Source organism: Pinus tabuliformis, chromosome 6 (genome assembly GCF_031772625.1).
Source record: "Pinus tabuliformis cultivar Carrire ecotype Pingquan chromosome 6, CPIR1, whole genome shotgun sequence".
Taxonomy (NCBI): Eukaryota; Viridiplantae; Streptophyta; class Pinopsida; order Pinales; family Pinaceae; genus Pinus; species Pinus tabuliformis.
In genome coordinates this window covers 932086885-932103000 of record NC_142292.1, presented here as the reverse complement: position 1 = coordinate 932103000, position 16116 = coordinate 932086885, and the positions used below count along the sequence as shown (strand labels likewise).

Here is a 16116-nt window from a genome sequence, read left to right as displayed (position 1 = left end):
GTGCAGGTTCAGAGGGAGTTCTGTAGCACAATTTATGGTTTTATGTTGAGGGTCAGTGAGGTAGTTCGAATTGTTGGGCAGAGGGTTTGATTTTCAGTTGCAAGTGGCAGTAAAAGTTCGAACAACCCAGTATCAGTTCCAACAAGCTGTGGTATTGCTGAGAACCAGTTTCAGTGAGTAGATTAGTGAGTTCGTTGAGCAGATTTGGGCATAGTAGGTTTGCAGCTAGACCAACACTAGCAGATCAGTTTTGGGTGGAAGAGAAAAACACACATAGATGAATTTCTCAGAGGGTTTCCAGATCCAGCTGGTAGGAGGAAATCTGTGACTTCTAGTTGCAGAAGGTCATAGCAAATTTTCCAGTTGGCTAGTGTGAGCTTTAGGAGCAGCAAATCGTGTGCAAGATTTCAGAGGACTTCTGGAAGGTTGAATGAGTTGCCCAATTGAGGTAGCAGGCAAAGTGAATACTAGAGAAGGGACTTCCGGTGGCAAGCAGTAGCAAATATGCGCATTTCCAGAGAGAGTGCAAGTAGTAGAGAGAGGCTGAGTAGGAAAGGGAGAAAATTCTTGTTTATTTCCCAATTTCTGAGTTTCACAAATTTTGCAGCTTTCTAGAAATGGTCATACAAGATTGCTAGAGTAATCCATGCAAGTTAGCCAGAACGCAGGTTTGGGCAATAGATCAACTTCCAGTTCCCAGAGACAGTTGTTGGTGGAAGTGCAAGTTGTCGAGTGCGAGTTGCAAAGTGAAGAAAGATCCCAGATAAGAATCGAGCTCAAAAGGAGATAGTGAGGCACCAGATCCAGGTGGAGGAGGAGCTTGATACCTTAGTTTGTCAAGTTGGGTAGGTTCAGTTGTCGCAACATGACGATCTCCTTTGCTACGGAGTCCCATAGTATCATAGTAGCAGGTTTAGTGTTGGCAGGCGCAATCAATCATTCAGAAGACAGTTGTAGAGCTAGTTCAGTTAGTACTCGAGATACAGTTGTAGAGCTAGTTGTAGTGACACGGGTAGGGTGAATTGCCCAATTGCGGGATGAAGGTGCAGTTCCAACCAAAAGATTCCCAGTGCAGAACTATGCAATCCAGTTTCTAGTGCAGGAGGACAATGCGAGTTGTCAGGAGGGAGCAGAGAGATTTCCCATAGGGAGATCGAGATTTAGAGGGAGTCTAGCTTTAGAGGGAGAAACCCTATGGAAGTTAGTGGTTAAGGATCTAGGGAGATCAAACTCGTTATTGCAGTAGCTGCAACAGCAATGCAGAGATAGCAGCAGACTAGTAGCAGTGACAATATGAGTAGATTAGAGTTCAAAGTTGCATAGATTTGGGCAGGATCCATGGAGGATAGCATCAGAAAGATGTTTCCTCACGGATCATTTCCCTTTGCTACTGGGGGCCCCCAGTGTTTAGTAGCAGGAGGATCAAGATGTCAACATGGCACTGTCAGATCTTCAGGGACAGTCGCAGAACTAGTTGTAGTCAGATGTTGAGGGATGCAAAACCAGTCAAGGCACAGATAGTTACTCAATAGACAGTGCAGAGGCTAGTTGTAGTCAAAGACTCAGGAGATAGTTACAGCGCAGTGCAGTGTTGGTAGCAGTACAGGTGGTACAATGCAGTGTCAGCAATAGCGCAGATGCAGGATTGGTTCAGCTCATAGTAGTAGATGAATCAGAGTTGCGCAATGGCATGGTGGACAGTGCAGAGTGTCATAGTTGTCAGACATCGGCAGTGTGTATGGAAGATGTTATGGAGACAAAGTGAGAGAGCACCTTCGTCGCTAAGAGGGATTGTTAGTATTTGTAGCACCGAACAGGTGTTCTAGTCTCAACATTGGTTAGAAAGGCTAAGGAACACAAGATCTCGAGAACCCAAAAAAAGTTTCAAGAGAAAACACCTAGAGATGGCTCAATTAAGTTCATTGATCAAAATATTTCCTAAGACTAACTTAGGAAAAGTGATTAATTAACAACAATTAATTGAGAAAGGTGAGATTTCTCTAGAAACTCACATGGATCGAGTTGGAGATGATCTTAGTTGTTGATGGGGATCTAATCATGGTCCTTGGTTCACCAACGAGACATTATAAGAGCAACTCGATGGGGATGGAGAAGATACACCAGACACTCTAGTAGTGTGAGTTCCTTAGCAAATTGAGCTACCCAATTGCAGAGATCGAGCAAGGGAGAGAAGTTCGAGCCAGAAGGAAGGCAAGAGTGAGATTGAGGGAGCAGTAGAATCATTTCCAACAGAGGTTCTCAATAGCAGTAGTTGGGAGGCCGAATTATTATTGCAAATAGGCCTACTAGCTAGTACGAGTAGCCAGAAACCCTAGTTTGAAGTGTCGGAAAGTGATCGTTTCAGTTGCAGGAGGCCGAGAGATCACTTGGAAGGCAGAGCGAGTCACTTCCAGGGCTAGAGGGAGGCAAGACGGCTCATCCAGAGCCTGTTAGCAGGAAATGTGAATTATCTGGGCCAAGCAGTGTGCATTTTTTGCTAGTGTGAGTTGTCGAAAGTGCGAGCAGGGCCAAAGCGGCTGAGTTTGGTTGCAGAAGGGAGGAATTTCCTCCAAATAATTTTGGTGGTATATCTTGTAGAGGATTGCCAGTTTGGCATCCAGATTTGTACTTAGAATTTTTGTTGCTACATAATAATAATAAAACCCTCATCTGAACCAGTTTTCCAACATTGAGTTTTTCCAAGTACATTTGTCCAAAAATAATGGTGTCATTTTTATTGTGTGTGTGCTTTATTTTCTCAGTTCCAACATTTTATTTTCCGTAGCGTTTTTATGGTGAAAATTACAATTGTGATTTTATTTGTTGTTTGTCGTAGCACCTAAACTGCACTTAATAGTAATCAGTTGGAAAAATAATTTCTAATTGCTGCAATAGAATTGAAAATTTCACACTATTTTCTGAGCCTTAAAATTAAAATAATCATAACAAGGTCACTGAATCCTTAGAAGGAAATTAGCTTTTTTCTTTTTCTATTTCAAGGTAGTTTGTGCACTCTTGACAAAACACAGCAGGAAACAGTAACAAATAATTTCGGTATTTGAATTCATATACAGGAACGTAGAATTCGTATCGTTTTCAAAACAATTTCTGATGCTGTCCTACCCCTCGCCCCACAAAACTTGTGATAAGATTTCTAGTAAAACTTCTATTTATTCGAACATTTCTACCTTGGCTAGAAATATTCGTCTTGCTCTGGTGGATACCTATGTGGACTTACTTTCATTATTTTATATCCTTGGTTGTTTTTCCATTTTCCTGCAACAATCTTTATAAAGAGTTAAACCTCACCTCTGTGTGTATTTTCTCTGAATATATATTCCTTTGCAAGGCAATCAAATTCTCTAAATGTTTTCAGAAAGCGATGAGGTTTGGGTTTTAAGGAGTGGTGGTTAAACTTAGAGTATCTAGTGAGCATTTAAGAGTTGTGTGTTTTAACTTTTATCATGTGATTCTTTGAAGTATCCATGTAAATGAGGTTACCTTCCTTTCTTCCATTCTGTTCTCAAAGCTTCTCTCTTACCACGTAAATAACTTTACTAGAGTACACCATTTTGCTTCTGCATCTAATCATTGGTTTATTACTTCAGAGAAAGTATCAAAACTGTCTTATTTTTTGTCTCATGCACCAGTGAATTTGGATTGACCTTCTATTTCTTGTATTCAATATTCAAGCTCTTTAACTGAAATAAAATATTTCGCTAGAATAGTTTCCCAATATTATTTTTGTGATGGCATCCAATCAAATTGTGATGCTGTTTAGTCAGATAGTGAATTATAACCTCTGTACCTTGTTTTGCTAGGAGTATTTATTCACAGTGTAGACAAGTCAGGGAATGATAAGACAGAAACAGAAACGAGTTTGCATGGCTCTCATCAAACTCCATTGCTGGATGCTGATGTCCTGGTATGACTGAATCAACTACAAGAAAATAAGAAATCAAAGCAGAAAATGGAAATATATCTGCAAATATGTATATAGATGTTCCTTGTTAACTGAATTTCCTATTGGTATTTCCCACATTCAAATTGTATCTATTGCTGGGACTTTGTTGTAATCAGAGGAAGGTTTCTCTGGAAATGTCTTAGTGACTTTCGCTATGGGAAATCTTGTTTGTTTCATCTTGTATACAAGTAGTTGTTATTCAATCTGAAATGACCAGTGTTTGCATCATTCTTTTGTTTGATGTTTCAACACTATATTTTTTCTTTAAGTAAATTTGGATTCAACTGGTTCCTTTCAATGTTCCAGCCTTGTACCTTTCATATACCAAAATATTGATGTTCATTATACAAAAGCAATTTAAATGGGTTTGTGATCTATAATCTTTTTGTCATCATAATACTGTAAGTAGTTCTCGTTTACTTTTCTTTTTCTTGAATTCATTTGAATTGAATATAAATGCAGCAATAGTCATTTGTAATTCTGTTTCAGTTTTAATGATCCATGTTAGAACAGTGTAATTTTTGGTTCACAATCATACACTATAAATGTGACCTTTTGGATAATATTCACTTAAACACAGATAAACCTCATCATGCGCTATAAGCTGAAATCTTGTTTGTTTCAGCTTGTATACAAGTAGTTATTCAATCTGAAATGACCAGTGTTTACATCATTCTTTTGTTAGATGTTTCAACACTATATTTTTTCTTTAAGTAAATTTGGATTCAACTGGTTCCTTTTGAATGTTCCAGCCTTGTACCTTTCATATACCAAAATATCGATGTTCATTATACAAAAGAAATTTAAATGGGTTTCATTTGAATTAAATATAAATAAATGCAGCAATAGTCATTTGTGATTCTGCTTCAGTTTTAATGATCCATGTCAGAAAAGCGTAATTTTTGGTTCACAATGATATGCTATAAATGTGACGTTTTGGATAATATTCACTTAAACACAGATAAACCTCAATGCATCACCACAGAATCATAATAACTACAAACCAGGATCAAGAAAGTTAAGATAACTAACAAAAGTTTGGAAGATGAGGCTGAGAACACAATTCTTATTTGACTTATTGCTACTGTATAAAACCAAATTTCTTTTCTTCCTGGCTAGAAAGAAACTGATATTTAAAAATGTGGATATTGCTGTTAAATTTTTCCAACCCCAGAACTTCACAAATCATTTCCTTTTGATTTCCTTGCTGAAACTAAATTCAATACAGCTCACAGAATAAAATGCGCACACAGGGATTTTAACTGGCAAAATAAAAAATTAGCAGAAGCAAATGAATCCAATTTCCACAACACAGCAAAATATTTCTGCCCTTCAGATCAGCTTCTCATTAAAAATATATCAAAGCTTACAAGGGCCCCCTTAAAAGGGAAAATGGAAGACAAATACAAGGTCCAGCAAAAATTTCAGAATTTACTGGGCACCTGTATGGTTTGTATGACCCTTTGGAATTTCCAGAACAAACTACTGATCTGCTGGCCTGCTGTATGAACCTGTGCGGCTTGCTGTACCTGCTGCACGACCCATGCATATGGCCACTGTACGGCCTGTGCATGAGTGGACTGCTGAGGCTGCTGGTCGGCCAATGTGTGTTGCCAATAGGCTGCAACTCAGCTGCCCTGCATAACCTGCTGTAATGTTCCTAACTGAAACAAACAATGATATATAAAGCAAAAATGAATCTCAACACACAAAAGTTTAACAAACAGTACATGCTCATAAAAACTCCAGAAGTAAAACCAATTGAGCCATTTTATTAATCAATGGAGCAAGTACACTAATATGGATGAATGCACCTGGGCTTGCCTCAATGGCAGGCATGACAGAATCCAGGAGATGAGACAATGATGTCAAGTACTGGAAAATGTTTGCTCCTCTAATGCTTTGCGCTGCCTAGAAAACTGCACTGTTTGCTAGAAAGGAACCGCAAGAAACTCCACTTCCGCTGCTCGGAAAACGCTACAAATTCAGTCCCAAGCTCCATGACCAAAACCCACAAAAACCTAGAAATGGTTTGGCTTGATTCTAACCTCCCAAAATCGACCCCCAAATGCACTGTGCAATCCGCAGCAATTTTGTGTTGTCTTCTGCAAAGATATCACTGAAAACCCCACCTCCGGTGCTCAGAAAGTTATGCATATTTATATCTAAGGTCCTTGCCAAAAACCCAGAAATAGTTTGGCTTGGTTTTGACCTTTCAAAATCAAACCCCAAGAGGCCCTACACCTCCAAGACTGTTGAAGCACACGGCCTGCAAGTATGCCAACAAAATCCTCCTCCAATACTCTAGAAAAGAAACAATCACCTCCACTAATGTTTCCCTTGCCTCTCTCAACAAGGATCAGCCTCAATAGATGATCTTCCACCTCCCACGTGTGCACAATATTCTTCCTCTACGCTGCCCAGGAAGTGTGAAAACCCCACTGAATAGAAGCCCTCTCTCCCAAATTCAAAAACTCACCCAAATGGCAACAAACACCCAAGCCTCCTTTCTGGAATTTCCCCTGGCCAAAGCTCCTGCGAAAGATACCAAAATCACAACTCGGCCTCTCCTCACTGCGTCCTCCAGGAATACGCATCACATGGAGACACTGGAATACGAATGTTGGAAATCATAATGAAAACCTCCTCCGAAAGATTGAACATGAACCTCTCTAGGGTGGCATTCGAAGTCTCCCGGAGAAACGGTTGAGTTCTCCACTTGAAGAACTCTTGCTAAACAACAAGTGACTCGACTAAGCAACTCGAGCAACCAAAGAGAAATTTGACATGCCAAAGATGAATGAAATGAAGAGAGTTGTCTTCCTTATATAGATTTCTTGGAGCACTTTTTCCTCTTGTGAAAATTCTATCACTGCAACAACTGATTTATTTTACTTACTTATTTGCCAATAAGTTATTTACGAAAACCCTTCAATAAACATTAAAATAAATTTTGTTGTAGATATCACACCATAATACAAAAACAAACACATGCACGAGAATCAACACGGGTATTTTGGACAAATGTCCCCGGAAAAACCCAATGCGGGAAAACCGGTGGAGTAGAGGAGGATTTTATTATTCAGCAATTCTTCAGTGCAATTGGGTGCCAAACTGGCTTACGCAACAGAGAACAAATTCTCCAGCGCTTCTCCCAACCTTAGCATCAGGCTTACTGGCCTCTACACAGCTCTTAGACCTACTGCGTCAACTCCTGCCTCTCTGCGTTAGCACTGGGCCTCTCTACATCACCCATGCAGGCCCTCCAGTGACTGTGCAGTTTGCTGCCTCTACATCTGCTTGAGAGGCTCTGCGTCTGCCTCTCCAACCTCTGCGTTGGTCTTCTGGTGTTGATCATGACTCTGTTCCGTACTCGCTGCCTCCTGCTGCTCCCCAAACCACTAGTTCGAATTTCTCAGCTAAACCCACTTCAGAAATCGAACTGACTGGTCTCCCTAAGTGTGTTCTCCAACTGACCCTCAAGCCTCTTCTTATACTTTTTCTGTTGGTCCTTCAACTGCGGAGATTAAATTTCTAATCAACGGCTAAGATTAAATTTGGCTTGATCCATGTTTGGAACCTTCTAATCTAGTTTTATATTAATACCCATTAATATTTTATTTTTCCTTAGTTTAGACTTAGGAACTCCATTAAATATTTTAATATCTCTCAAACGGTTTAGAATCTGCCCAAACCATTTATGGGTCTTGGAGATCTCATGTGCTTTAGCTTCTCCACCAATTTTCATGGCTAGAGCACATCCGATGCTACCCCAAATCAACACTCCCTCTTAGCGAGGACTGTGCTCTAGTAATACTCCATACTGAACATTACTCTGATCATACGACATCGATACCTGTGCTGATGCTAAGCCTCCCTACCCAACATCCTCTATACTGTTGCATGGTGTATTGTTGCTCATGGCTCTTTTATCGCCACTGCTACATCTGTACTGCAGCGCCTTCTGCATCCGTGTTGCTGCTGGTCCATCTTCCCAACACATTTGCAATGCAACTCCCTCTGCATTCGTGTTGTTGCTGGTCCTTCTTTCCAATACTACATCTGCACTGCAAACTCCTCATCATGTTGCATCATGCTACTGCTGACTGCTACTGCACTGCAACATCATACCCATTTCTACTACTGAAATGGATTCTTTATTATCCCCATCTTCTCCTTGAAATAATCAAACTTGGTTCTTCCAAGGGCCTTGGTAAGGATGTCTGCCACCTGTATAGGAATGTTGCTCAACTATCATGACAAAGTGAAACACTAGATTCTCAAAGAGTTTGATGCAACTTTGATTATCACACATGATCCTGGTTGCCTCCATCTTTCTTCTAAATAGGTTCACAAGCAATTTTCTAAGCCATATGGTCTAGAACGAAGTTGTGCTTGCTGCCATATATTCTGCCTCTGCTGAGCTCAGAGCCACATATTTCTGTTTCCTACTGCACCAGGAGGTCAGTCTCGATCCAATGTTGAAACAATACCTAGAGGTACTTTTTCGATCCACTAAACTTCTCGCCCAATCTACATCAGTAAATCCATTCAATCTGATATCCTTACTCCTGGTGTACAAGAGTCCATAATCTGAGAACATGTTTGGTTGCTACCCAATGTGCCCTCTTTGGTTCCACCGTGAACTGACTAAGGGTGTTGACAATGTAACAAATTCCAGGCCTGGTATTGACCAGATACATCAGGAACCCTATGAGCTGTCTGTATAAGGTGGGATCAACATCCTTTTCTTTTGATACATCAATCTTCTTCAAGTTGGTGATCATTGGAGTAGCCATGGGTGTGCAGTTATCTATCCTGAATCTCTTCAGGATTTCTGTAGCATATCTCGCTTTCCCAAGGAAGATCTCCCCCTTTTGCTGCCAAACTTCCAACCCCATAAAATAATGCATTCGTCCCAAATCCTTCATATCAAATTCTGTGGCTAGATTCTTCTTGCAATCCCTGATGAGCCTGGATGATCCTGTCAGGAAGAGATCATCCACATACAATACTAAGATTAGAGGTTCATTCTCTACAACCAAATAGTAGAGATTTGGATCCGTGTCACTCTTAAAAAATCCCATCTTCTGCAAATAGCCATCGATTTGACCATACCATGCTCTAGGTGCTTGTTTCAGCCCATACAAGGCTTTCTTCAATCTGCATACATGAGACTTCTTCTCGTGTGTCCCAAAGCCCTCTGGTTGTTCAATGTATCTCTCTTCTTCTATCACCTTGTTCAGAAAATGTCATTTTGACATCCATCTGATGAATCTCCCACCCCATCTGTGTTGCAAGAGATATCACAGTTCTAATAGATGTATACCTGGCTATCGGGGCGAAGGACTCTTCGTAGTCAATTCCTTCCTTCTGAGCATACCCCTTAGCCACAAACCTAACTTTGTATTTCTCAACACTGTTGTCTATAGCGTATTTAATCTTGTAGATCCATCTCGAACCTACCATTGATCTGTCTTGAGGCCTTGGCACTACCTCCCAAACATCGTTCACCATTATGGAGTTGTACTCCTCTACCATCGCATCCAGCCAAACCTAATGTTGAGTTGCCCCCTGAAAACCGGCAAGCTCCCCATTTTGAGCTACTAATTCCTGATATCTATCTCGTTGTTTTCGCTCCCTCTTATTGTTCCTTGGCGCACCGATGAAGTCCTCTACATCTTGCAGAATCTGATGAAGTTCCCTGCTCGTTCTTCCTCTTCCAGCAGGTGCTTCAATTATCTCCTCATCCTGTGATTCTCCCTGATCCAAGGAAGAATTCTTTACTTCTGTTGGTTGAAGAGGTTTAACCAATGGCTCCTCTTTTGACTGCTCCTCAAAAGGCATTTCTCGAGATTTTATAAAAGCCATGTCCTCCATGAACTTCACATCTCATCGAACTACTACCTTCCTGCTCCCTAGAAGATGGATTTTGTATGCCTTAGCGTTCTCGCTATATCCCACTAGATATCCTTTCTTGGAAGTTTGATCCAGCTTCTTCCTCTTTTCCTTTGGTACGCGACAATATGCTAAGCTCCCAAATATCCTAAAATGACTGAGTTCAAGCATCTTCCCTATGAAGACTTTCTCCGGAGTAATCTTACCCAATGCACGATGAGGTGTTATGTTTTGAACATAGACTGTTGTGTTGCATGCTTTTACCCATAGTAATTTTGGCATATCTTGATAATACATCATGGCCCTAGCTACTTCTACAATAGTCTTGTTCTTCCTTTCTACTACTCCATTTTGCTCTGGATTGTAAGGAGTTGTCCACTCTCTTCTGATGCCCTTCTTAGCGCAAAAATCAGTGAAGTCCTTATTGACATACTCTCCACCATTATTTAAGCGCAAAACTTTTATTTTCTTCCCAATCAGATTCTCCACCAAAGCCTTGAAATCTTTGAATCAATAGAAAACCTCGTCCTTGGTTTTCAGAAAATAAATCCAAGTTTTCCTTGAGTGGTCATCAATGAAGGTAAGGAAGTACTCAACACCACTAAGAGATTTAGTGGACATGGGTCCGTAGATATTTGAGTGTATCAATCCTAGTACACTCTTAGCCTTGTTCTTACTTCTAGGGAATGCTTCTTTAACATACTTTCCCAGAGCACATCCTCTGCATACATCATCATGTTCCGTACTAAGATCCAGAACTCCTGTTACAGTGTGTCTAATAATTCTCAGAGCCCCATGGTGTGAATGTCCCATTCTTCTGTGCCATAGTTCGTTCAAATCCTTCTCTCCATGATTGCCTATTAGTGCCATTGGTGATTCTAGTTGTAATTTGTACAACCTGTTACTTTTGATCATAATCTATACTTTCTTTTTCCAGCTTGGGTGTTTGACGTATACTTTCTCCTTGATGAAGAAAACGTCATAGCCTTTGCCTTGAAGTTGCGACATGGAAAGTAAATTCATCCCATTGGTAGCACGAAACTGCTCTCCCATTTCTATTTGAAAAACTATGGTACCCCTCCCTACTGGAGTACACTTTGCCTTGTTCCCCATGGTGATCTGAAAGTTCATCCTCTCCTCCTGATAATCTGAGAAACATTCCTAAATTCCTGTCATATGCCAAGAGGCTCCACTGTCTATATACCATACTTTTGATGATGCAGAGCTCGTCACACAAGCCACTTCTTCTTCCAGCTTGGAAGCCAACATAGAGAAACAGAAGTTACTATCTCTTGTGCAATTTTATGAAAATCTGTGCAAGTATCCTGACGTAGATGTCTTTGCATCATGGTCTTGACCCATAATTGATTTTCCCTTCCTGTCTTTGATTACTTCCTCTGATACCATGTGAAAATTATATCACTGCAACAACTGATTTATTTTACCTACTTATTTGCCAATAAGTTATTTACGAAAACCCTTCAGTAAACATTAAAATAAATTCTGCTGCAGATATCACACCATGATACAGAAACAAACACATGCACAAGAATCAACACAGATATTTTGGACAAATGTCCTCGGAAAAACCCAATGCAGGAAAACCAGTGCAGCAGAGGACTTTATTATTCAACAATTCTTCAGTATAATTGGGTGCCAAATTGGCTTACCCAACAGAGAACAAATTCTCCAGTACTTCTCCCAACCTCACGTCAGGCTTACTGGCCTCTACACAGCTCCCAAACCTACTACGCCAACTCATGCCTCTCTGCGTCAGCACTGGGCCACTCTGCGTCACCCACGCAAGCCCTCCATTGACTGCATAGTTTGTTGCCTCTGCATTTGCCTGAGAGGCTCTACGTCTGCCTCTCCAACCTCTGCGCTGGTCTTCTGGTGCCGATCCTAACTCTCTGTTCCATACCTGCTACCTCTTGCTACTCCCCAAACCATTAGTTTGAATTTCTCAGCTAACCCCGCTCCAAAAATCGAACTGACTGGTCTCCCTCAATGTGTTCTCCAATTGACTCTCAAGCCTCTTCCAATGTTTTAAAACTCCAACTCCGACACCAACTCGGTCGAGGGTCGACTCTGACTGCGACTTTGACTCTATATCGATTCGACCGGCGCGATTTCAATGACTTGGTCGTTGTAAAAAATACATTAATTTTTTTTTTTTTATAAAAAAACATATTTTTAAAGATTTTCATTTATGTTTCCAAACACACAGCATTAGAATATAGATGGAAGACAACATATGATCAAAGTAGGCTCATGAATATATCCATTATATCAAAATGGCACCTAGTGCACTGTCCAATACATACATGATCAAAACAAAAACACATAACTAAGGAGGCTAGAAATGGCCTCTACAACAAAAGTAAATTTTGACCAGTAGTACTAGCTAGTAGCTACTGCCGGAGGAGCCAATATCATGTGGATCAATCTTTGGATCATCATCAGAGTCAGACAGGGGGCCCCATGGCTCCTCCTCCTCATCATCTCCAACTGCAATTGTAGAAGTGATAGCACTAGCAGGCTATGCAGCAGATGCGCGCTGAGATAGACAAGATATGCGGTTGCGCTTCTGTCGTGGTTGAGCATAGGAAGCGCCTGTAATTGGAGGACTTGCTGGCTGTGAGGTTGAGGCTGGTACAAGTGGATCAGGATCTGCATTTAACTAAACATTATGTTCGAGCGATGTTATCGTATGTAATTCAAAATCCATATACTCATCAGAAGCAAACTCTGTTGAATGACTCTCCACTACCCAATCTGATGTTGGATCAATGTTTTCCAACACAATGGGATCTGAATCAAGTCTTTTGTTCATCAATTGGTTGCGTCTGCGCTGGAGGTTGTATTGGACATAGACTACATCATTTAACTATTTTTGATCCAAACGGTTTCTATTCTTTGTGTGAATCCTCTCAAAGATGGACCAATTGCGCTCACACCCAGTAGCACTGCAAGTTTGACTCAAAATATGAATTGCAAACTTCTGCAATTCAAGACAATGGCTACCAAAATCCTCCCACCATTGTGCTACAAAAAACATAGGAGTATAATGAGTTAGCTCAACAAAGTTACAAATTATATCCAACTTTCAAATTATAAACGATTTAACAAAATTTAAAAAAACTATTAAGAATTTGAAAATTGAAATTTTTGTTTACCTAGCTCATCTGCTTCTATTGCAATCTTTGCTAGGTTCTTCCCAAAGGTACCCGAGGCATTGGTGAAGGTTGTGACCTGTCGGTGTATCTCCAGCTGATCACACTCCAATGGGATCATGCGATCAATGCAGTCAATCAGTCCATCTCTAACCTCCCCCCTCAAAGCTCCTGTCTCCTTAGCTTTATAATGATACCGTGGGTTCAAAAAATACCCAGCTGCATGTATAGGGTGATGGAGTTGATTGTTCCATCTTTCATCAATGATTGCCAAAATGGGTCCATACTTAGCCACTTTATCTTTGTATGCCCTCTTTATTTGCTCCTTTGCTTGATCCATAGCCTCATAAATGAAACTCATAGCCAATCTTTCCCCATCCACCAACCAGAACACCTTAACCTGTGGCTCAGCAAGCTTCACAATCTCTGCTGCCTTTCTCCAAAATATTTATTTATTAACTTTCTTTTTCAATTCTTTGCCTTCCAATTTGTGAGACCACTGGCTTAGATTCCATTCTTCACTAGAAAACATCTTTGGCAAGTTTCTATGTTGTGAAAGCATAGATTGCAATGTCCAAAAATGAGTAGCAAAACTAGTATGGCAGGCCTAATAATATCCTTGCCCCCAGTGTGTTTCCTCATGAGGCTCAAAATCCATGAATGATTGTAGATAAATTTTGTTATGCTTTTTTCATGATCTACAGTGTTTTTGACCCAATCTAATTTTCCAATATCCTCAAGCATGAGGTCTATGCAATGTGTAGCACATGGGGTCCAAAAGATGGTCTTGTGTTTTTCCTTTAACAGTTTACCAGCGAGAACATAGTTAGAGGCATTATCTGTGATGACTTGAACAACATTAGCCACCTCCACCTCCTCAACAACGTCATCCAATAGCTGAAACATCAATTGCCCATCTTTTACCTTATCAGATGCATCAACTGATTTTAAAAACATGGTTCCTCGTGGGAAGAAGATAAGAAAGTTTATGATGGTACGGTTTCTTTGATCAGTCCATCCATCTGACATGATCGTACATCCTATTCTTGCCCATGAGTCCTTGAAATCTTTCAAATAGTCATTAATGGATAAAATTTATTTCTGCAAACGATACCCCCTTAGCTCATGCATAGTAGGGTCTTTGAAGCCTTTTCCAGCAGCATGTATGGCATCAAACATAGGCTCATAATATGGTGAACGGGAATCCTTGAAGGGGATATCAGCATCATACCACCATCTAGCTATGTAATCACAAGCAGTCTCCCTCAATTCTTTCTTCCAATGGTCATCTAAAGTGGGCTGCATTTGACTTCTACTAGCTTGAGGACCATGTGCATCTGATGGAGAGGAGGGAGTGAAATAACTTTTAATATTCATATCACCCTTTTTCATTATACCCTTTCCCTTTTCTTGAATAGACTCAAAAGAGGGATGAACATATCGGAAGGGGTTGGATGCATCAGTACAAGGGATAGAGGAAGAACCCTCAAAATCAAAATGGGGGTTGGTAGTCATCATTTTTTGTATATTCCTCTTCCTCCCAATTTTAGCGTCTAACTCTTTTTGCCTAGTCTTATCTTCTTTAAACTTCTCAAAGCTGGCTAACAATTCCTTCCTAATCTCCCTAATTTCTGGTGAGGTACATGGAGTAATTTGGCCTCTAATCCCCGCCAAGTGTTGTTTCAGCCTATTAATGCCCCCATGACCTTCATTAATTTTCCTATGCCAAAATTTGCAATGCATTTAACTTTCAACCATTTCAACATATGCCCAAGCAACATATTTCACTCTAGGTGGCATTTTTTGACTTGGAAATGTAAGCAAACAATATGAAAATGAAAAAAAAAACATTGATTCAATGTTCATTTCTTTCACAAAAAACACTCTTTAGGATTTCTAGGTTTGCACATAAAATTTAATAAGCAGAAACATATTTGTACAAGTGAAAGAAAATACCTCCAGACACAAACTGCCTCCTCAAGATTGCTCCAAGAAACCAACTCCTCAATTCTGCTCCAAATGGCTGCCCAAGAAGCTCCTCACTCCAGCTACAATGCTTGCCCAAGACTCTTCACTGCTGCTCCAAAAAGAAACTCATCAACTCGTCACAAACTCTCACTGAAATTCTAACTCAAATGCATGAGATGGCTATGAGAGAATGGGAGGGGTTGAGTGGATTAAATAGGGTTTGGGAGAGGGGAATGGACCTCGAAGACCAACTAAACAAAAACTAAAGTGCTTTGGAGTCCCCCACACTAAACAATTAATAAACAAATTAAAAATCGTTGTTTTTTTATGTGCCTAGGCTGCTGTATGTAACCCGGCTAGGTTAATACAGACTTAGCCAAGCTGACTGAACCGAATACTTAGCCAAGTCAAATTTTTGAGGCCTAGCTCGGACCAACTCGGCCGAGTCGATTCCGAGCCGGTCGTTTTGTTAAAACACTAGCCTCTTCTTATACCTTTCCTATTGGTCCTTCAACGACCGAGATTAAATCTCTAATCAACGGCTAAGATTAGATTTGGCTTGATCCATGACTTTTGGAACCTTCTAACCCAGTTTTATATTAATACCCATTAATATTTTATTTTTCCTAAGTTTAGTCTTAGGAACTCCATTAGTTATTTTAATATCTCCCAAACCAGTTAGAATCTGCCCAAACCGTTCTGGGTCTTGGATATCTCATGTGCTTTAGCCTCTCCACCAATTTTCATGGCTAGAGCACATCCGATGCTACTCCAAATCAACACCTCTAATTTTACCTCCATCGTGGGCTCTCACTTAACCACCTCCATGCAAACCAGACTAGAGAGTGCGTATTTCCCTCATGGGGTGGCCCCCATGTGTAATTTAACCACAACAAAATAATTTCTCCTAAGTCTAATTTCCTAATAAAAATCGAATGGGCCCCACTATCTCCAAAATTGGCCCCAAGATGCAATGATTAGTCTTGTTCCAAATTAATTTAGGAAGGGACATGACAATCCTCCCCTCCCAAATGTTGTTTGTCCCCTAGCAATTTCAGTGCTGGATGCTCAAGTATGTGCTTGCCCTCCCAAGTAGCATCCTCATCTAATAAG

The 16116-nt window shown here is 40.4% G+C and overlaps 1 protein-coding gene across 2 annotated transcripts in view; it reads left to right on the top strand.

Moving 5' to 3' along the window:
- The window catches only part of LOC149261988 (putative sphingolipid transporter spinster homolog 2), a 486467-nt gene extending 482205 nt beyond the window's left edge, over positions 1-4262 (top strand). For both annotated transcript variants that reach the window (XM_089423163.1, XM_089423158.1), the window contains one exon: positions 3822-4262. In XM_089423163.1, coding sequence (XP_089279289.1) covers positions 3822-3931 — 110 coding nt within the window. In that variant the 3' untranslated portion in view covers positions 3932-4262. The remainder of the gene's footprint in view (positions 1-3821) is intronic.
- The last annotated feature ends 11854 nt before the right edge of the window (positions 4263-16116 follow it).